This window comes from Oculina patagonica, chromosome 5 (assembly GCF_052425735.1).
Source record: "Oculina patagonica isolate OP01 chromosome 5, crgOcupat, whole genome shotgun sequence".
NCBI lineage: Eukaryota > Metazoa > Cnidaria > Anthozoa > Scleractinia > Oculinidae > Oculina > Oculina patagonica.
The window spans coordinates 6,886,767-6,910,565 of NC_135762.1; the positions used below are offsets into that span (position 1 = coordinate 6,886,767).

The 23,799-nt window shown below is 38.6% G+C and overlaps 1 protein-coding gene and 1 pseudogene across 2 annotated transcripts; both read left to right on the forward strand.

Moving 5' to 3' along the window:
• The first annotated feature begins 41 nt into the window (after positions 1–41).
• On the forward strand, positions 42–11,100 carry LOC144655237 (L-aminoadipate-semialdehyde dehydrogenase-phosphopantetheinyl transferase-like). Its single transcript, XM_078515459.1, has 12 exons — positions 42–247; positions 1,048–1,137; positions 1,433–1,531; positions 2,216–2,269; positions 7,047–7,086; positions 7,838–7,870; positions 7,979–8,100; positions 8,788–8,886; positions 9,398–9,481; positions 9,798–9,850; positions 10,235–10,372; positions 10,721–11,100. The coding sequence occupies exons 1-11, from the start codon at positions 179–181 to the stop codon at positions 10,356–10,358; spliced, it is 867 nt and encodes a 288-aa protein (XP_078371585.1). The 5' UTR covers positions 42–178; the 3' UTR covers positions 10,359–10,372; positions 10,721–11,100.
• Positions 11,101–14,807: 3,707 nt separating this feature from the next.
• Positions 14,808–23,605, forward strand: LOC144655208 (retinol dehydrogenase 16-like; annotated as a pseudogene). The gene is made up of 5 exons (XR_013571046.1): positions 14,808–14,899; positions 16,153–16,521; positions 19,975–20,157; positions 20,805–21,044; positions 21,615–23,605. The product of XR_013571046.1 is annotated as a retinol dehydrogenase 16-like (transcript).
• Positions 23,606–23,799: the final 194 nt, after the last annotated feature.

A 23,799-nucleotide genomic window follows, 5' to 3' on the forward strand; every position in this document is an offset into this window, starting at 1 on the left:
TTGCATCCAAAGTGCTACCTCATATATGCCATCACGAACGTTCAAAACATGGCAGACGAGCTGTGGAACAATTTCCGCATATTTTCGTAGGACACTCAGGAACAAATTACGCCGCTAGCCTGTAATTAGTTGTACCAGTAAAATGTTTACTTGATCTTCTGGCATCGTGTGGGTTTGAATGCGCTTTGTGCGTATGGAGAGTGTTCGGCTAGCTTTCAAATTTGGTGCCTGGAAACCAACAAGACAGGTAAGATTACTTCAGATTACTTTTATTCTCAGCTGCACTCTGCGTGACTTGATACGAAGGCAGATAACAGGCTATTAATGTCTAATATTTGTTTTTAGTTTACAGATTGCTCTCCCATAAACAATTCATAATCATGTCACCTCTGTACTGAGAGGGGGCCTTAATGGGTAAAATGGGAACTGGGATTTGCCTACTTTTCACTGGGAAAAGTAGGATTTGGGTCACTGGGAATGAAAATCACAAACCAAAAACGTGAAAGTGGGACTGGGATTTAGGCAAAAATAGGCTTGGAAATGGGATTTGCACAAAATTTGGGCTGGGAAATGGAATTTATACCCTCCCCTCCCCCTCCCCTCCCCCCCCCTTTCTGGACCTCCAGGTATGGACCCTGCTATGACTACTACACTCTAAGTATTGTTATATATACTGCTTGGAGCCCAAATATTACTTTGCTGCGGAGTGTACGAGCACTGGAAATGTTTGCTGCAAAGCCCTGAGCCCCCACCCCTATTTTTGGCATGGGGGGGGGGGGGGAGTAGTGGACACCTAGAGCCCTAATCCCCATTGGTAACCCTAAATTAAACTGTTCCACCATAATTTGTGACCTGCACTTTATCTTTAGCAAAAGTGTTTTTTATCCATAGAGGAAAAAGTCCCACTTACTAAAGGAACTTAGTTCAGCACTGAATTCCACACCTTTCCCCTGGGCCACCCCTCCTTTTGAACCGATCCATGCAACATGTATAATCAATTTATTAAAATTTATTTATTAGAGGTTTTGATTTGTTTGTAAATTTAAGGAATGGCTGCTAGGAACCTCTTGTGTTCAGTCAGAAGAAAAGGACAGGATCATGAAGTTTGTTTTCAAAAAGGATGCCAAGTCTGCTTTGGTAAGCAGTAAAAATACTTCTAAGCTTGACTGAAAAAGGCTGGAAAAGAAGCAGCTAATAAGATTGCTTCTTCTAATGCAGAGTGTGACAGAAGCTGTACATTATATGGGTAGCAAGATTATTTTTCGTGAAAATGACTCTAGAGGTGTTATTTTCTACATCCCCTTGATGGGGTGCAGTGGTAGTCCACAATGAGCAGATTGATTGATGAATTTGGCCAAAAAATAGCACAGATCAGTGGATTTTTGTACCCGTATTCACCCTTCTCCGTGTTGTTTTATTGCTCTTTTTATAGATCGGCAGATTGTTGATGAGAAAAGTGATAAGTGAATTAACACATGTCCCATATAATGAGGTGATACTTAAAAGAACTGAGAAAGGAAAGCCTTATTTGGTAAGTAAAAATAAACATGGCAAGCAAAATCACATGTCATCATATTTCCATTGTACTCATATTCTTTCTATGCACTACAAGCCTTCCCAATTATTACTTGTAAATAAAACTGCTGGAGCGATCTGTGGTCATAGCTTAAAATATAAAAATGTTTAAAACAGATCTAAGAATATAAAAGGATACTCTAAATTTTCGATCGCCTTCTGCGGCCTTCTTCAGAGAATGATGGATTTTGCAAGGTTCGCAGAATTCTAATAAGTTGCATTGACGTTATTGTTTGTTGCCCCCCTGTGGACCAACTATAAGCGATGCAAAAACCCTTGGGAAGGGCGCTCTTTCGTTTATAGTGTTTTTGTCGAGGAAAGAATGTAAAGACTCCAGAAACAGTCTTTTGTTCTTGCTGCTTACACCTGTTTCGGAAATATCAACTCCGCGATTAAACATCATGCAGAAATCGGCCACGACATACATCCAAGTTACGCCGAAATTCTTGAAAATTCTCGAAAATTTAGAGTATCCTTTTATATTCTTAGATCTGTTTTAAACAATTTTATATTTTAAGCTATTACTTGTAAATTTGAATTTAATGTCAGATTAGTTAACAATAATTTATGAAACTGCAAAATAAAACCAATGCCTTAATATTCATCTTTTTCTGTATTTTTTAATTTCTCTCTTTTTCAGGCCAATGACACTGAACCGTCTTTGAGGAATTTTAACTTCAACATATCACACCAGGTTTTGTATCAAAATGTTTCTTAATTAACATAAGTGAATGCTTGAGCTAGGAGCTTGTCCCATGTGTCGTCCTCTGTCTGATGTCACACTAGACTATAGCTAGGGTAAGGTTAAGTCTGCAATCGAGCCAAGTGGCCCATCAGGCTGAAGCTTATCCCGATTTCCATACCATGACCAGGAGTATTTCTACTGCCCCCTGGATGGGATGATAGTCCATTGCAGGGTCACCCCAAGCCAGGGACGGCGGAGCAATTTTCCAAGTGGGGGGGCTGACTAGTGACTTAAAGTGGGGGGGCTTAAAGGTCAAATGCAACGAAATTGGAATTTTTTTCTTTTGTCCGCAAACCTGTCGTTTATGAAGGTACTAATGATAATAAACTCTCAGAAATGGTTTTTGTGCGAATTTGTGCGCTTAGGAGATGAAAATCCGACGATTTCCGAAGACTTCACGAAAACGAACCAAAAATGGTCGCGCGTAGAATGGAATCGAATAGAGGTATTTGTGATGTCAGGTGTGGCGAGCAAATTTTCACGTGTTTTGAGCGATCCTTGCAAATCCTTGGGTTTGTTCGATGGACTTCCAGAGTTTCTGAAACAGCCGTTAGTTGAAACCGATGAAGACTTTGATTCAAGCCTTCGAAAAGTCTAAATACAGCCATATCAGTTCGAACTAACGGCATCTGGCAAGGAATAAATCGATTTCTCGAGTGATTAATTCCGACTCTGCGAGTGAACAAGATGGCGTTTAAATCCGGCAACATCTACATGCACCAACAACGAAGGAATATGGCCACATATATCGGTGAGCCTAATAAATATAATGGAAACGGCTTTCAAAGAATTTGAAATAAATAAATAGTTGAATCTTAAGTTGAAGTATTGTCTTGCTTTTGTTCGAAAGGATTGCAATGTGGAATTATTTGTACACTGTTTGTAGCATTGCCCGAGCTGAGCGGCTGAGTGTGTTCTCTGAAATAACACACCTTGAAGAATCAATTAAACCTTTAGAAGCTTTAAACTCATTCCCCTCAGCCAAATAATTTTTTTTTTTCAAAGATTGAAATTAAATACCGTGACTGCGTGGCCTTTTAGCTTCAAGCAGAATTATGCCTGGTATTAATATTGCTCTTTATTTGACGAATTATTAACCTACAACAGGTGATTATCTTGTAATCTGGCCCTTATATTTTTCAGTTGATTTTACTGATGATTCTCTGAAAAGGGAATTGTCTTAAGTAGATGGGGTGTAGGTCGAAGATAACAATTTCAACAGTAATTTATGGCAACTTGCATTTCTTAAGACCCAGGTTATAAGATCTAACTTGTGTGCTGACACAGGACCTGTCAGACACTGGGACATGTAGCAGGGAAAATTTACACCTAGTTTTGTGTTGCAATGTCCTTGCTTACACATCCTTGTATGTACAAATTATCATGAGATTTTGTCAAAGCTGCATTATTATAAAACATGCTAGGAAGCAGGGATGGCGCAGTGGTGAGAGTCCTTGCCTCCCACCAATTGGCCCGAGTTCGATTCCCTGATAATCTGATTTGGCATCATATGTGGGTCGAGTTTGTTGTTCGTTCTCGGCCTTGCTCTGAGGGTTCCTCTCTGGGTTCTCCAGTTTTTCCCCTCCACAAAAATCAACACTTCCAAATTCCTTTTCGATTAGGAAATTATACACTGCCCCACAAGCTTCTAGCTTTAATCCTCTCCATGTCTAAATAAAGGTTTATTTATTTATTTTTATATAAAGTTGTTCATGCATTTTGTCATTTTATGTCAGCTTCTTTGTTTTGTACATTTATTGGTACTAATAACGGGTAATATGTTCTTTTGTTATGGTTGGATGGGGTTGGACATCAATGCATAGCCCCTTTGTCAACATCCATCTTTGGACATGGTAAACATGTACAAACAACACAGATCCAAATTAATCAAACAATCACAGCCCACTAGCATGACCTTCCAATTTTGTGCGCTCATTTGCATGAAACCAACACCAGTATCAGTCACTTAAAATAGCACATTTTAAAACAATGTCGAAAGACAAAGTTAAAAAATGGATGCAGAGAGATAGCTATGCAAGTTCACTGAATGCATGTGTAAGAAGCTGATAACAGTTTCCAGTACTTTCCAGCCTATTACTATGATGGGTCAGTACTAATTATTTGTCAGTTAATGCTGCAATTATTTTATCAAACAAATGTACCATCATTGCCGAACAAGTTGTGGTCATTTTTAGTTTGTCACTGGTAACCATAGCAACAGAAAAATCTGTCAAAAAATTACCCTTAATTTTCACTTTAAGTGCTTATAGCTACTCTTTCGCCTTGAGGAAAGGGGGGGGGGGTACTCTTTATATTTTTGAGTAGGGGTGTGCTGCTGGGACTCTGTAACCGTACCCTATCCCAGACCATTTTCAGCTTATTTTGCTGTACCCTATCATAGTACGTATGCTAGACTATACACTTAAAATCCCTACCCTACCCCAAACTATTGTATCACTATTCCATCTTAAACTCATGTGCTTGAAAAACACACAGCAGCACACATGCATTTTCCTATCAAGCTCATATATGGGAGTATTGGGCTTGCTTACAAGTCGAGCTCACAGAGCGCTAAGCCCAAGAGCTCGAGAGTGGAGTGCAAGAGCTCCGCACCCGGTTCGCACCGGGGTCTACTACCACCAAACCGGAAACAAGAAGCGAACAACTTTTGGAAAGTCTATGGGAGTCTTGGGCACCTAAATAACACATATAAATTTTGAAAGGGAGTATGCCTAAAGCTGTTACTGAAGAATTTGTAAAAGGTCAACAGATTTGGGGCAGACAAAATTATGAAGAGTTAATTTCAGAAATAAATTGTCATGTTACACCTACAATCTGGTTGTAGATTCTCCTGAGCCAGTAGTTCGATCATGACAAAAGTGCTAGACAAAAAAAGTTAGCTGATCTGGTCGATGTTATGCCTTAGATTTCTCATAAATAGCTTGAACTAAAACTAAATCACCATTCAGTTGCGCATACCAATTTATTGGCCACAATGAAGCCTGCAGATTTGCAGCTTATAATGAGTGCTATGCAGTGCAAGTCATTGTACTGGACTGAAATGGGGTTAATGCAGATCTGAACAACAAATGAATCAGGTAAATTGGCCTTTTCAAGTGAACAAACTCATCATATACATGGTTTACATGAAAAATATAAACCTTTTCTTGGGCACCACAATGTTCAGTCGGGGGGTATTTTTGTTGTTATATTTAGCATTCATAATAATTTCAAATATAATCAAACATTGAAACGAGTGTTTCATTGTACACAATACTGTAAATTAAAAGCATTATTTTTCCTTCAATAACTGCATGTATGATTTAGCTTTTTAGATGATCGAAGCAATATAGGGAATATAATTTTTAAGTTAAAAGAAACATAAACATTTGTTTGTAACTAAATTCATGCAAAAGTTCCTTCCTGTAATGAAAATATATTTTTAATACCAGCCTCGCGATTAACAATATTTCATGCAAACAGTAAAGTTATAGTTTTGGTAGAAGTTTATGAAGCGACTAGGGTCAGGTTAAGAAAGTAGTGTCTGAATCTAAGTTCAATATAATACAAGAAAGTACAACTTTGGGGTTCCCAGACAATGGGTTAAGTTTATTAGCGACTTTATCTTGGAATTTTAAATTTCGTCGCAAACGATTTCGCATTAGTCCTGGATTAACGGCTTCCTTTCCAAGTTGGTAATAAGAGGAGAAGCGCCAGGTCTCATTCGAAGTTTCTAGGGCTGGAACTCGGACCAAAGTGCAAGATTCTGCTGGAAGCTTTCTGAGAAAAACATGTCGGATGATACTGTATTTGCTGAGCAAAGCCAGCGTGCATTTGGCATAAACATCCTCTCTTTTTCGTCGATCTCAACCATTCCTTGCATCGCTCCTCGTCTTAAAGACGATATTTCGAATGGTCATCCGACTTTATCGGGATTTTAAATGCCAAAAGGTGCAGCAGACCTGGCAGAGACAACAGCACTTTGCTGCATCTTCGCGCGTCGAAGCTCGCCACATGTGACGTCACAAAATCCATTTCCGACAATTTTCCGAAGCTTTTCCGAACCGTTCCGTTTGTGAAGCGAAGATAAAGGGCTATCTTTAACGTCGAATATCTCAGCGACGTTTTAACCAAATCATTTAAAACTTTAGATTATGATTATTCACAGTATTTCCTTTCATTTAAAGTCAAAATGAGTCTTAAATAAAATTTGATCAAATTTCGTTGCATTTGACCTTTAAAAGACTTTTCTCTTAGTAAGTCTTTATTTTTTCGGAAATTCTGGGGGGGGGGCTAAAGCCCCCCCAGCCCCCCCGGCTCCGCAGTGCCTGCTAGCATGAAAATTGCTGGCACCTATTTATACACCTGGGTAGAGAGAGGGACTCTGAGAGATAAGTGTCTTACCCAATAACACAAAACAGTGCCCGGGCCAGGCCTTGAACCCAGATGGCTCAATCAAGAGTCCAGGGCACTAACCAGGGCACCACACCTCCCATAGCTAGGAGAAGTCCCTTATTTTGGGTCATTTGTGTACAGTCAAGTTGGCAAACATGCCATTGCATGTGCAACCCACATACTTTTTCGTTCAATGGACCCCCAAAAATATGAAGGACTACTCACAGTCTAATGTCACCCTGACATGGTGTCTGCCATGAACAAAAAAAAATATGTTTATTAAGGGGGTTGGTTTCTCTTTCAATTTAAATTTATTCTCTGTTTGTTGCAGGGAGACTTCACTGTGTTAGCTGCAGAGCCCCTAGTTCAAGGTATGGTGAGTTTTTGTAATGCATCTTAAAGCTGATTTCCATTCCTTATTTCGCAGATTCGGGGTTTTTTTTTTTTTTTTTTTTTATTTCTTTGAAACTTTTTTTCGGTGACACCTAATTTTTTTTTTTCCCTTTTTTTTTTTTTTTTTTTTTTTTATATTTAAGTTTTTTTTTTTTTTTTTTTTTATAGGTATTTAAGTATTAAAAAAAAAAAAAATTTATTTTTTTTTTTTTTTTACTTTTTTAAAAAAAAAAAATGACCAATCAGGGTCTGGGAAAACAGTGCAGAGTATGTCAGATGGAGAATGAAAGGCCAATATTCTTCAAAGGGGGACTGGGTGTGGGAGGTGCAGGGGAGGTCAAGTCTGGATTGGATTCTCATTGTGGTCTAAAAGTAAAGCCTTGTGCCATGTGGCCCATGCTTGCCGGAGGTTATCCTGGTTTTCTGTAGCATTAAGCTGCTCGGAGTATTTCTTCTTCCCCACTCAGCTGGATGGGATGCTAGTCCATCGCGGAGTTAACCCCCAGCATTATTTCACTGGTACCCATTTATACACCTGGGTGGAGAGAGGCACTATAAGAGTAAAGTGTCTTGCCCAAGAGCTTGACACAATGACCCCAGCAAGCGTCCGAACTTAGAGTGCTCGATCCGGAGTCCAGTGCGCTAACCATTAGGCTCCGTGCCTCCCTATTGTGGTCTTTATCTGGCTTATATTATCTTATTTCTTAACAAGTTTGTTTTTGTTTTTAGTTGGTGTTGATGTAATGAAAACTACATACCCAAGTAAGTTTCTCTTTCATTAGGATGATTGTGTTTCTGGAATGGCCTTTCAAATTTTAAACAAACCATTTCATCTAACTGGTGCGAATTACATGATCGTCTTTCCTGTAGGTTCTTCTCCAGTGCCTGGGTTTTTTAACACCATGCGGAAACAGTTCACTGCATATGAATGGCAAACAATCAAATCTCAGACAACAGAATGGAAACAACTTGAAATGTTTCACAGACACTGGGTAAGTTTAAAAAAACAAGTCAGGCTTCTACTGCGTCAGTGGCTATTTAGGGGATGCCTCCTCCACAAGTCTTTCAAAGGTATAGAGGAATTTAGTGAGAGAACTGAGAACAAGAGTGGGGATGAGGGGAGGGGGTAGTTGGTGAACTGAGACCGATGAGTATGAGCAGGGAGTGATGGGAAGGAGAAAAATATATCCCTGTGCTTCTGCTTTTTTGTGGGTTAAATTTAAATTTCATTTTCATGCAGGGAACTGGGGTAAGGCAGCTTTTAAAAAGGGTAGTCATTATGGCCATGAAGTTGCTTGTTTCTTTGTTTTGTTTTGTTTTGTTTTGTTTGTTTTTGTTTGCTTATGTCATCGCCACAATCATTGGGAATCTAAAAAAACATGCGATAACATCAATTCAGTGATAACTTTTCACATTTACAAGACAAGACAGTCAAACATAAAGGCAAGGCAATTTCCAACCAAGAACCATTTTAATGCAGAACTTCTCCTGACAATATGTATAAAAAGTCCACATATTTAACAGAGGGCCTTTTTACAATCTTTAATTTACTAGTTGTTTTCCTTTTTCAAACTGTCTGTACTTAAACCCAGCTCAACAGAGGTTTTACTTTTGCCGCAAATACGACAGTCAAGTAAAACCGTCTTCAAGTACATGTGATATTTTGTGTTCTTTTTTAGTGTCTGAAGGAAAGCTATGTAAAAGCTACAGGAACTGGTATAGGACATGATCTACAGGCTGTTGAATTTCAGATCAATACAAATGAACTATCTCCTCAGGTATGGTGTGTGCTTGGTTGTTGGGTTTTTTTGCATTGTCGTTTTGGCCGTTGAGCAATGTCAAGTTTGTATCCAAAACGTGCCTAGCAGCTTTTGCTGGCTTGTACTCTGAAGTGATTTTGTGATCTTCTAAATTATATCGGTATATCGGTAGTTATCCTTTTCCTTCACCCTGAGCATGTCACATGGCATAGAAGCGAAGCTATGTCTACTTGGTCATTTGCCCCTGGTAGGTTTTACGGATTGGTCAAAGGGTACAAGGCTTGTCAGGGGACAGCTTCTAGCCTTCCAGGTGGGGCGTTGGACATGGGGCCGATTCCCCCACCCCCAATAAAAACTTCAAGTGAGAAAAGTTATTATACTTCTCTGACGTGAAATGGAGTTGGATGTTACAAGGATCGTTGACATGAAGAATTAAAGAATTACAGCAGTTTTACAGTAGCTGTTTCTCATGAAAAAAAAAGGCAGCAGATTACTGGAACTGTTTGTAAAGGTTTCTTTTTTTTACTAGGCCGTGACGTGTGATACAAAATTTTTCCTTAATGAAGAGGAAATGGATGGATGGCGGTTTGAAGAAACCAAACTAGACGACTTGGTAAATATACTCAAACCTTAAACTTAAAGGGTTAAATGATAGATGATGATGATGATGTGATGATGATGATGATGATGATGATAATGATGATGATGATGATGATGATGATGATGATGATGATGATGATGATGATGATGATGATGATGATCATGTTGATTATGATGATGTGATAGCGATAGTGATAAAAACATCAATAAAATTTCTATAGCGAATATGCATTGCAGTTTTAAGCGCCTTACACTGACTCCTCAGTTCTCATATGTAAGGAAGTTCCTGTTTTCTCAATATTTTGTTTGTTTTTAAATCCGGCATTTAGCATCAAGTGGCAGTCGCTCTCGGTCCTTCACATACACCTAACGAAGAGAAGAGGTATTTCCATTTTTTTTTTTTGCTTTACCTTCCTCCAAGTTTATAACTCATTTACAACAAAGAACTAGTACAAGTTTAACCTTGTTACGTTTCCAGGGTCTTTCTCTTTTCCGGCTTCTTGTACTGCCGAGAAGCCTGGAAAGAATCTTGAAGAAAAAAGACATTTAATTTCTTATGTACTGAAAAAAAAGAAAGCGAAAAAACTTGAATGCCCAGGTTCAAAATGTACACTGCGTTATAATTATGCTTTTAAATGCCAAGTGATTCTTCTGCTAAGTTTTCACAATTGAGCCATCCATTTTTCTTATATTTCTAAGTGAATTACATTCTTATGTCCACTTCTGACTTTTCTTCTAAATACTGTTTTTATTTTCTTCTTCTTAGTAATTTAGATACTTCTAAATTCAAGGAGCTTCAGTTTGCTGATATCGTGTCATCCGCAATTCCTCTCTTCCCTGAAGAAGAAAAAGATTGGATTGAGTTCCAGTCCAAGAAGGAAAAGATTTAATAAGCATGCTGCATTAGAGCTTTTCCTTGAGTGTCGTATTGGTTTGCTTTGGTTTGCATTACTACGCTATGCTGTTTTCGTGTTAGATTATATTATTATTATTATTATTATTATTATTATTATTATTATTATTATTATTATTATTATTATTATTACGCTTAGTGATTGGCAATCTCCGCCACTTTCTCAGCCTCAGCAACCAACCAATCGGACCGCCGCGCACGCCCGCGCTTCGTACCAGCACATGATGCTCGAGTTGATTGGTCACTGGATGTCTGTGTCTGTGATTGGCCAGAGTAATACTGGTGGACGACACAATTGAAAACGCTCAAACCGACCCCTCCAATTACTGATTCAATCGGTAAAAACCGTGGTTCCGAAAGTCCCCTGCGGTTACCAAACCCAGTACCAAAGCAAGCAGAGATGTTTCTGCGAAGATATCTTTTAGTAACTACAGACTGCTCTCTCTTCATCTTCCTATGTGTGATATATTTTGTATGCAAGGTTTCTTTTTTATATACTTCTTTACTTTTTATACACATTTCTTTGGCAGAAGACTCGCATGAAATCAATGTTTCAGGTTGTTTGAAAAAAATTCCAGTTACACTTATGATCGCGAGCTGAGCTGCCGGTCATTACATCGCTTCCAGAATTACTTTGTTCTTTCTTGTAGCTTCTTTTGTTTTTTGTATTAGTTGAACAGTAATTTGAAATAATAAAGATTTATATAGTAAATAATAAAGATGGTAAATTTCAAGCTCGGTAATAAATAATAAAGAAGATATTTTAAACATGTCACGAGCATGGGACAAAGAAAAATTCTGAGTCCCCGACGGGAATCGAACCCATGGCCTCCCAGATACCGATTGGGCACTCTAACCAACTGAGCTACGAGAGACTCGTTGTGAGCTTTACCATCTTTATTATTTACTACAGACTTGATGATTTCGACATTGCTGATCCTAGCAGTATGTAGGACGCGTGTCACATATCAACCTAGTAAATGGCCCAGCTCACAACGAGTCTCTCGTAGCTCAGTTGGTTAGAGCGCCCAACCGGTAGTCTGGGAGGCCATGGGTTCGATTCCCGTCGGGGACTCAGAATTTTTCTTTGTCCCATGCTCGTGTTATGTTGAACATCTCATCTTTAAGATTTGTATAGTAGAACATGCGTTGAGTTATAACTTTGGTTTTTAGTTTGCTTTCTTACTCTCCCATGTCTTACAAGCATTACCGTAATCTAAGACAAAGGAAAGTAGGAAACAAACACACTCGTTTCAACATTTTGCCGTCTTAGAATACTACAGTATTACTACAGTATTCTGCATTTCATCTTTTAGAATACTCCGTCATTTCGTCTTTTAGGTTATTCCGCATTCTGTCTTTTAGAATTCAGGGAATATTCACTCATTCCGTCGATTAGAATATTCCACTATTCTTTCTTTTAGAACTTGGGTTACTATGCCGTCATTTCTCCGTTTAGAACATTCTGCATTCCGGCCGTCTTTTATAATACTTCGTCATTTCGTCGTTTAGAACATTCCACCATACCTTCTTTTAGAAGTAGCGTTGATACTCCATCATTTCGTGGAATTTATTATTCCGCATTACGTCTTTTGGAACTTAGGCCAATATTTCGCTGTTCCGTCACTGATTTCATTCTCCGTTGGAAACTAGTCCCGGGTCAAGTGAAATTTTAAAATACCATTTAACGCTCTTTTACTGTCCAACAGCCTGAAAACAAACCCGAACGAAAAGTCTACTGGCATTGTAGGCTTGGACTCGATCGGCATAGCTCGAACATGTAAGGCGTAATGCCAGTACAAATCGGTCTCAGACTCAGGGTTGAGGGGGGGGGGGGGGGGGGGGTGCTTGGAAAGACTCCCGCCTAAAAATAATATTGACAATACTTCTCGTGTACCAGAATTATGTGCATAGTCCGAGTTTATCGATGGGTGTTATGTAACCCTGGCCGGCCATAAGCCAAACCCAGAGAACAAGAAAGGGTTAAATGTCAATCTCAATTCTTCACAACTAGCTCATGTTAACCTGCGGCTAACTTTGAAGACTTACCCCAAGAGGTATCACAATACGAGTAAATGTAAAAAAATTGAAACGGAACGCAAGCTAATTAAAAAACCGCAAGTGCCCATTTCAGTGCCATTAAGAGAGTTTCCTCAATGGGGGAGGATGTACGCACATTCACTGTGAGATCGACGACTTGCGTAATAAAAATACCATAAAGTTATGCTAGTGAAAACATTTAACGTGGAAAGAAAAACGTCTTGTTGACACGAGCTTAATCATGTGGGTTGTGACGGTAATCCGGCTTTCTATCCTCAACTGTTTTCACTACTAGAGTGTGTTGCGTAAATGCGCGGGTTTTATGACTGCAGCAAGAGTCTTTTCGAATTTCCTCCACGTACGATAAACAATAAATTTAACTACGCCACCCTCCTTCAATCCCTTAACATGAGAATACAGCCGCCTCCCATTGGTCAGTCCAGGCCGTTCTGGCTTTGGCCCAAAGTGTCCAGGAGTTTTGAGGGCCGGCTGAGTATTTGTCAAAGTCCTCAACTTGAGCTGAAAGAAAGAACTTGGCAAATCATTTGTAAATAAGTTAATTTTCTATCTCAAAATTACTCCTTCCGTTTGCGCTTGAATGGTCATGCACGTGGAAACGATCGCTTGTGACCCTGAAAAAGTTTTCACGTAGTTTGCTTATGCTCGGTTTACACAGTAATCTTTTACTCACTCGCATTTAGCGAGGCTCAAGCTCTTATTGGTAAGAAAAATACGCGCACGCGCTCTTAGAACCAACTCGGGTAACCAATCAAATTAGAACGCACTTTTTTTTGGTCTACCAATCCTGACTAATCACGTGCAAATGGCTTACGTGATTTTTCCCGCGGTTAGCACTTGCCTGACGCAGGATGCCAACAGCCAAGGTCACAGTACGAATTCTGATTGGCTCGTTTTACTTTTTTTAGAGCGTCGTGATCGGCTAGATATTGGTTTACCGTAGTTCTGTGGTTTTACGACTGTCAGTATAAAACCACTCCATTATCCTTCTATTATTCCGTATTAATATTTTTGCGGATTAGTGGATAGGTGTTGATGGGAAGCCATTGTCAAGTCGAGTAAAACGCATAAAAATGTAGATGAGGATGTTTTTACTTAAATTCTTTCGCGTACACGGTTTAAAGGATAATCTCGGTGCGACCTTTGTGGTTCACGTGTGTTTAGACGCTGTTACCGAAGAAAAGAACTTCCCGAGATCAAAAAAATTAACTACGGCCCACTATAGCTTTTTACCTTATCGAACTTTGTGACTGATAACCACGATCGTGCGTTCTGGACGGTTTGCTATGAAAAGTACATATTACTTGCACCTTCAGCATGTTGGTGAGAATATAAAGACATACACTGCTTTCCAAAAATTTCGGACGATTTTAATTTCGGACAAAAAAGTGTCCGAAAATAAAACCGTCCGGAATTTTTATCGTCCGAAATATTTACAGTACAGTATAAAACCTTTATTAAAGTACACAAACCTACCCGATGTGACAACAGGAAGGGTTTTGAGAAGGCAGCAATAGTGGAGGCTGTCGCTAAAGAACTAGGTCCAGATGATCTTTTTAAAAATCTTGTGGCCAGATCATAAAGCCACTTTGAGCTCCAAAGCTTTTGGTGACTGCTTGATATATGTAACGGCTTGAATTGATAGTCGTTTCAGCCTTATTCGTGTTTTGTAGCCGTAAATTTACTATAGCTATGTTTCAGCGAAGTGTCCGAAATTTTTGTCCGAAATTTGTCCGAAATGAGATAAAAAGTGTCCGAAAATTAAATGTCCGAAATGAAGGGTCCGAAATTTTTTGCAAGTAATGTATTTACTTTACTACCTTCCTCTTTTGTATTTCCCGACTATCAAAAAATCGAATAAGTTACGCTTCAGTGACTTGATCGCAAGGAGGAGATTCAAGTTTGTTTTATTTTTAACCATGATAAGAGTGAGTTTTTGAACAGCAAGAACTTGGATCAAAACATTGTGTTACGATGCAGGCTGGAACCACGCAAAGGAAACAAATTTTAATACTGTTAACGTTGGTTTGCAACAATCTCGAGAGATTTTAACAACAATGGCGTGCGGTCATGTTGGTACGTAGATTCCAAAGCAGCCGGGTTTTTTTTTTTTTTTTTTAAAAAAAGAATTTAAAAAGTTGCGAAAAAGACTATTATGTTGGTGGAACAAATAATATAATTGAAAAGAAACTTATTTCCGGGATTATTAAATTAGAAATCTTCTGTTAATCACCACCGGCACCAACGTAATGGCGATGACGTCAATTGCAAACAACCCACGTGCTCTTGATTGGTGTTGATTGACAGCTCTTAGAGAGAGTATATAAATCCTTTGTTCAGGAAACCTGTGATATTTTATACCGGTCGAGGTCAGCTACAGAATACAGCTTTTAATCAGAGTTAAGATAAAATGGAAGTAGATGCCACTACTGACACGGTATTCTTTGGAGCATTAGAAAGGTAGGAAGCTAAAGCAACCCGATTATCTTTTCAGTATAAAAAGATAAGAATAATTCTGTTTCTGACCGTTTCGTAAGGTCTTCTATAAATTGATCTAAGTTTGCGCCGGATTGAGCGCGTGGAAAGTTCATGTGTTTTTTTTTAATTAACCGCGTCCGAATTTTGCAATAGCTCCCAACCTAGAAGTTGTCGTAGATTAGCCCAGAGTAATTCCCTTATTTTCTTTAAAAATCCAAGCTCGGCTTCGAATCGAAGTACAGATAATATTTGTGAGCCTTAATTTTCGATCTTTAAAATATAAGGAAGTCAGGCGTCAGCAAGAAACAGTAGCTTTTTGATTTTGTAAACACTATAACAAAACAAATTCTCTTATTATGACTAATCATTTGCACAAATTATTAACATATTTGCTTTTACGTTAAACAATTACAAAATTACAAGTTGTCAATGTTTTTTTGTTTTCAAATATAGCAATAACTTTTGCTTAATTGTAACCTTTGTGGCCTGTAAACTATAGTTTGACAAATTCTAAAATAGAGTTAGGTATCGAAGATGACCTTTTAGATATATTTTTACGAGGCCTACCCTGAAGCCTACTTGCCGCGCGCTGGGCACATATTTTCATCGTAATGAAAGATTTCCTGTTTACTAATTGCAAAACATATATTATAAATTGTAAGCGATGATAGTTTATTTTATAACAGGTCCTCAAAGATGTGAAGTATTTTTGAAGGAGAACCGTATCGGGCGAAAATTGCCCTTCCTTCAGATTTTTAGTCAAAACATTAATTTGAAGTGGAAAGAATGTTAATTAATTTCAATTGACAATCATTTCGAGGTATTTTAAGTCACAAAAGGAGCTAAATTCAGACTGTTGCGTCACTTAAAAGGATTTTCTTTTCTTTTCAATGTTTTTGTGTTTTATGAGGTAAAACTAATTTATCATCATTAGTTAATGATAAGCTAGGTCTATAAGCAGCATGTTGCATGCCCGGCTTAATGACCGGTGTTAAATTCCCAATCTTGTGTTGAACTTGCCGACTTCGGCGGTTGTAAGTTGTGACAAAATTGTAGCAACTGTGATAAAAGGAAAGTTGTGAAAGATTCTGAGGTAAGATGATTTCCGGACCGCCCTTTCTTCATTATATATACAGTTTCTTTCATACCAACCCTATCGCACGAATAGCAACTATTCATAAAATTAAGTAGCGCCGTAAAATTGTATGCGTGACATTTTTTCGGTCGCTCTACAGAGAAAAGCCCATTCATTTGCAAGCTGCTATGGAGAAAGAAGAGACTTTTTATGCGGTCGCTTTACTCGTCGCCGTTCTTCTGGGGCTGTGGATCGTCAAGAGGCTGTACATTGATGTATTCGTCGGGAACTTTCATAAAAAGTACGTCGTAGTCACCGGCTGCGACTCAGGATTTGGCAAGAGAAACAGCACTGCGACTCGATAGTTTAGGATTCAACGTATTCGCGACGTGTCTAACAAGCGAAGGACAAACCCAGCTGACTGCGAGTTGCAGTAAAAGACTCACCACCCTACACTTGGACGTTACGAACTCTGAAGAGATCAAGAAGGCATTCGAGTTTGTGGCGCAAAATCTACCTGAAAATACAGGTAAACTATTTTATATTGTTTTAATTGAGTGCATCATGTTCACTTCATGTTGTAGATGATGATTGAGATGTCTTTTGTAAAAATTGCGTTGCGCGTGAGGCGTGACGTAGGATAAGGTGTTTTGCAAAAGATTTTATTGTCGTTTGTTTATTTCGTAAGCATTAGTTGAATAGCAATCAATTATAATAAACGGATGAAATCAACAAATCCTCGCTTAGGAATCCATAATCTGTCTCCGCCCGGTCAAAAAATATTAGTTTAGTCGTAATCGTTCGATAAAAGAGTAAAAACAACCATATCGTAGGAGGATTTGTTCAAAATCGCTCACCAGCTCACGTATTTTACAAAGGCCGGTCGTGTTATGAAGAAATTGGATAACTTAAATACATAACAAATTTCCCTGCTGGAGACTTTTTCGGGCTATACAGATGACATTTCCCGTCATTGATTAATGGTATATCAATACAGTTTTATTTATTCCGACTGATTACGTATTTGTGATCATGACTTTGCAACTCACTGACACGCGTTATTTCGTATACAAGAACGTCTAATTTTTTAGCTCAGACTGACCTAAGATAAAACGTTCTAAATTTTTTTCATTATTTGAGCCAAAAACGTTCCACGTTTACAAGCTCATAAGTTCTACAAATTTTTAACGTTTCTTTATACATTTGTATGTGATGCGGTGAGATAAATTTTAATTTGTTGTTACAATATGACAAGTTGAACTGCGTACTTACTAAGATTTTTTCGAATGTTAGATTTTGTTTTGTGTTTTAGACAAGGGTATTGCAGTATTGCATTACTAAGGCTCGATGCAAAAACGAGTGAGAATATACAAATTTTCTTTGCTAACTCTTAGCTTAGGTATGTTCTTTATAGCGTACAATTTAAATTTTGGTCAAATAATGACCAAAATTATGAAAAAGTGGTACTTGATCATGCCTGGGAGATTTCAATAAACTGACTAACATAATACAACATTTGAAAATCGACCTGAAATCGACTGCAACAAGACGATCATTTCACGGACAATTCTTCATGCAATATTATCTGCTCAATACGTAATGACTCTTCAATGCAGGGCAAGATATATTCTGGAGGTTGACACGCGCACGCTTACATGTTTTTATTCGGCTTTTTTGGGTGAAAATTTGTCCCTCAGTAAAGAAGGAAATAACTGCCTTTTCGAAGTAAAACCGGAAGAATTTAGTCACAGGAAATGTCGCCATGTAAAGTATTTGAGGACATAAATGGACTCTCACGCCTGTATTTTAGACTCCTCTAGATAAGATGGATAATTCTAAATCTATAAACTTATGACTAGCGATATACCGGCCGATTCCAGAGTTGTTCACTTCGAAAAGCTATATGTGCACTAGTTTCTCTGTCATTTCGAAAATTATTTGATAACTGGAAAATAAAATTATGATAATTGTGAAAACCATAAGCATTCTTCAAATTTCTTTTCTGACAAAGCCCGAAAAAGGTCAGCTAGCTTTCGTCTTAGCAGTGCCCACGCTTAAAATGTCTTATATTTCCAATAAAAGCAATTTCTTCAAGTACACAGTTAATCTGCCCTGCGGCACGAATGATTAAAGTACATTCACCTGGGAAATATCAATCCTACTGTTCAGCACAAATGCATTTGTCGGCTTACACTTTTAAAGGATTTAAATCCTCGGCAAAGCGAAAATTCCGCGAGTTCCTCAGCTTTTCATTATCGAGGAGCACAAATTAGCACTTTTAACATTAACCCCTTGTATATGATGTTGTTTAGCTGGTAAATCGTTTGCTTAAATGAATAAAGATTACGAGTAATTATGAGTAATTTTCTTCTGATAACGGCCCAAATATGAGTATCAGGCACTTCGCCCTCAGTGCATGCTCGGTTGGGGAAACCCTCTAAAGCCCGAAACGGATTTTGTCTGCGTTCTTCTGGGTGGGATGAGATTGTTTTGGTTGAATTTTTTTGGGCGAAAATTTAAAACTGTTTTCAGTCTATAAAACATGAGTAAAGAGACATCAGCTAAAATGTTTATCTCGACGTGTTTATCACCCGGGTTTATCAGTCTTTCCGTGACTCTAGAAAAGTTTTTAGTTGAGTTCGACCCGAAAACTTGCATGCTCCGTTGACGAATTTTTATCGTATGAACAGCCAACTACCCCGGACGTTGTCGAAGCAGTAAAAAGGTGGACCTTTGAAACATTTTAGTACAGGGCGCTTCGACCACAAGTGCGCTGTTTCCCACTTGGTCCCCACCCCTCCCCTCCTATTGGCACCGGGAAGCAGTGAGGCACTGAATAATTGAAAACTAACCACGCCTGGGGCGTTGTTCCAAAATTTTTCAAATACCACTTTTTCGACTTTTTTCCGTCGTGAACCAAAGATGACTAAATTCGATCAAACATGCATTTTCGTTTAATCAGTGTTAATCAATTGTAAATGGACCGTTGCTAACAGCATAGACGATGTTCTGTAGGGAAAACTTAGCTTAATATCGTAAAATTTCGAAAATAGCCCCTGCCCCCCTTTCAAAAATATAAGCCCCAAAATCTCACGCCAAAATCCTTCCAAAATACGTTTCATATCGTTATGTTTGGTATTCTTGTATGCACCAAACCCTAAACATTCCGTCCAAACTCCAAAGAGAAACCGAAAGATTTTAAAACGCGAATTTCCATCCGAAACAAGCCCCCACCCTTCCCTCCCCCGTACATATAAGCCCACCCGAAAGGTGTGTTAAGCAAACATAAACCAAGGGTATATTTTCGGATTATTGTCGGAATTTTACGTTTGGTACCGTAAATGAACATACATACATACATACATACATACATACATACATACATACATACATACATACATACATACATACATACATACATACATACATACATACATACATACATACATACATACATACATACATACATACATACATACATACATACATACATACATACATACATACATACATACATACATACATACATACATACATACATACATACATACATATAACATACATACATACATACATACATACATACATACATACAAATACTTTATTTAATAAGTAGGTCGGTAACTAATAAAACAAATAGGTCGTAACACTAAACAAATAGAATGCGTAGTTTGCTAGTGGAGTAAGATTCAAAACAGAGTTTTGGGTAGGAGACTAATCTATTCTCGCAAATACAAAACCTAGAGATGTCGTTCAACGTTGCGTGATTTTATTCTATGGAGCATTTCCTTGTTTTTTGAGGCGATTCTTCGAGGGGGGCGTCTATAAGACAAGACACGGGGCGTTAATAAGGGGGGGCGTCTAATACAAACTTAACACTTCAGGGGAGGCGTTTATTAGATACGAGGCGTTTGTTTGAGAGTGGGCGTTTATTAGATCATTTACGGTATCTATAATCATACAATCGAATTACACCTTGCAGGTCTGTGGGGTCTGATTAACAACGCTGGCATTGCCAAAGTTGGACCAATCGAGTGGCAGACAATTGAAGACTACAAACAAGTCGCAGATGTCAATCTATGGGGACTCATTGACGTTACAAAGGTGTTCTTACCGCTGATCAAGAAAGAACGTGGTCGCATTATAAATATTGCTAGCATTGGAGGTGAGTAAATTAACAAATGTTCTTGTGTACAATACTAAAATGCAAACAGTACCACATGTGAGCACTGCTTAATAATAGCTTTCATTTGAATGGTAACACACTAGGGCTTCATGCACAGACTTAAAAGTAAGGACCATCGTGTACAGCATGACAAACAGTACCACATGAAGTTACTGCTCAAAAGCTTTCATTTAAATGGTCCTTCTCGTCCCCATAGATCTTTTTGTTTCACTTAGCCGGCAGGGCCTTGGTACAAGAAGCGAAGGACCCTGGAGGCAGTGATGATGTTTCAAAAGAAAGTAGAGAGAGTCGTTGCGTGTTTTACATCCATTTTAGACTTATTTGTTCCAAACAGTCGATAAAAAATTGAATTGATTCAGAAATCCGATGTCCCCAGAGCCCTTCGTTTCTCGTGCCGAGGCTTCGCAGGCTAAAAGAAACGATAAGGGCTATGGGGACGAGAATGTTAAATGTTCACACATGAGGGGTCTCGTCCGCAGACTTTATAGTTAAACGCAAAAATATACTCTTGCTTGTCACTCGACACTGATGATTGGTTGAAGCATTAAGATATCTGTAATAGACTTTCTCTTGAAAAAAAATCACGTTTGTGGTCACTTACATTAGTTTTCGCTTATGCTTTGTAGGTAGATTTTGTTTACCGCACGCATCAGCTTATTCCGTCTCCAAGTTCGGAGTGGAGGCATTCTCAGACGCTCTCCGTCGTGAACTGGGCCCGACCGGCGTCAAGGTCAGCGTTCTAGAGCCAGGCTTCTTTCTGACAAACATCACAAATAAAGACCACCTCACGGAGCAGTGGCAGGGGCTTTGGACCAAGCTCGACCACAGTTTGAGAGAGGAGTATGGGGAGAAATTTTATCAAACCAGTAAGTATTGATTCATCGTTTAACTACAGATATCTGTTTACTGTCAAAAACTACAAAGAAAGGCACTTTTAGAGGGAGCTTGTAGGAATGGCATCTTTGGCAAAGTGAGACAAAACTGCTTACATCCCCTCTATTTTTGATCGTAAACGATCGCGAGGGCCTTCTCCCGCTCTGGGAATTCGCGAGCATCGCCCCCCGCTCCCCACCCCCTCGCGCCTCACGTTTCCAGCTCTCTCTCGATTATGTCTGCGTTTAGATATCGAAAAAAAAATACGGTAAAGTAGAAGGTTGTGAACAGTCTGTGGGGAGACAGAATTAAGAAGCCGTTATAGAAAGGTTAAATAAATTTTGTGGATCAGCAAACCGTTGTAGAGAGCTGTTCATTAGTGGGGTTCAACTTGGAAATTTGCGCAGTGCTGATTAATTGTGCGCAATTGCTAAGCCATTGAGAAGATGACACGACCTTATGCGCCTACTGGCGCGACGAGATATGATGATGATGATGATTAGAAGATGACCTTATTATATAGCTTTATATGTCACAACTCATTTTCCGCCGTTCTTTTCCAGGCGTAAAAAACATGCTGACTGGAATGGTGGACACGTGCGCCTCACCCCACCTCTACAAAGTAGTGGACTCAATTGTCCACGCTCTGACGTCACAATATCCCAAGTCCAGGTACGTGGTTGGCTGGGATGCAAAGCTGCTTTGGATCTGGGTGTCCAGGCTCCCGGCCGGCATTGGAGACGCCTTGTTGAATTTACTGGGTGAAAAAGCTGAACCTAACGCATGCACAGAAGCATCCACGCAGCAATGTGAGACTTCCAAGAAGCTAAACGGAAACAACAATACAGTGAATGGTTTTGTTGTAGATTAAGAATACAAGACGAAAAGCTATTTTAAGTTTTTTTTACACCGTGACTATTTGCACGAAGTTCTTGTGGCGACACCTTTTACTTTTCATATGCAAAGAGTATGTGAGCTAGATAGAAATCACAATCTTACTTTTTCAAGTTTTTTTTTTCCAAAAAATGTATGACTCCACAGCAAGACTCGAACAAGGACTGTGCACAACCTAGCAATTATTATACCCACTAGACCACAGACTGCTTTATTTCATTTCATTTTATTTTATTTATTTTATTCATATATTTTTATTGCTATTCTTGGCTCGAAGATTTTTGGCTATTAACCCTCAACCATTATACACTCAAAGACTACTTAAAGCTTTCTGGAATAAGACGCCATTCTTTGTCTAACTGAAATGCTACTTTCCGCCTAAGTAATTCGCTATTCTCTAACTAACAAAAGAGCTGTTTTTTGCCTAACCAACGCGCTCTTCTATACCTTACTAATGCGATATTCTCTGCGCTTTTCTCTACATTACCAATGCGTCATTTTATGCTTAACCAAAGCGCTTTCCTCTGCCTAGCCAAAGTGCTTGTTTATGCCTAACCAAACGCGCTATTCTCAGCCGAACTACGAGCTAATTAATGTTATATAATTAATAGTTAGTGGTGTCTTCCTCTTGTCCCACTACAGCAATAAGAGCAGAATAGTCAATCCCATTTTTTTTACTGCGAGGCAACTCTTCCTTTTTAAGACAGAGTGATGTTCCATTGGTTTTTTAAGCTTCTTGTTGGCAAAGGAGCGTCCAGCGAACAGGTCTTCTAGTGCAATGAATATACTGACTTTAATTTTATTGCCATGTCATATCAAGTTATAAATTATTCGTCATTTGCGACAGTATTTGTCATATTTTACTCGATAAATGGGGAAGAGGGGTATGTACAGTATTTATGTTTTATCGGCTAGAAGAAGGGAAACGCTGAACTATTTTAAATGAAATTGAAATTACAATATTCCGGGAAAATTCCAGCGTACGTCTTAGCTAATTCAAGGAACAAGCGTTATTTTGAAAAATCTTCGTAGATCCGAAGATCATTTCCAATTCCTTCTGACCAATCAGAAATCAGCATAAGTATTCCGAATGTTGTCGTGTTTCACGTATATGACGTATATTGCCACGACTCTACGCAGTTTTTCCCGGGCAGCCTGGCCCCGGCTACTCTAATAATGGGTAACGCCATCCACCGGCTAAATCACTATACATTGGATAGCGTAGTTTGATTTTTAAACACTTTTCCACTGGATAGCGATTTCTCTTGTGGAAAGCTTAGCCATCCTTTGGACACCCGGACCTGGAAGGACAACTACCGCATGCTTGGTTGTAGCAAAATTTTCCAAGAAGGAAAATCATTGAAATAGACTCCACTCTCCTCTATTTCACCTATGTCGCAACTGGTCTGCTACATTTGAGTGTATTCTTAGAGAAATCAAAAATTTTTAATCGTTTGCTATTTATAGGCAACTTTTTTATATTCATAAGTAAAAATAAGTATGTATTTTTGACAAACTGTTGTTGTAAGTTTATATTATCTTTTGTAAAAGTATATAATCAGATTTTGTAATAATATATAAAAAAAATGAGGAGCTCGTTTTAATATTTCTGAGTAAAAAGTACGTTCTTCTATGGAAGGAAATAATTGTAATCCAGAATTGGATATATTCTTAACAGTTTGAATTTTATATTTCTAAGGTACAAGTAATAAAATAACAGCTTTAAAGTTTCAATGAGTCGTGTTTCATCACAGTTTCTTCTTATACACCGTCACTATCGTCAGACAGTAGTAGGTGTTTTGTATTTCTCGATCGTCAAGTAAAACCTTTTCGGAGTCTAACCTGAAAGGCCTG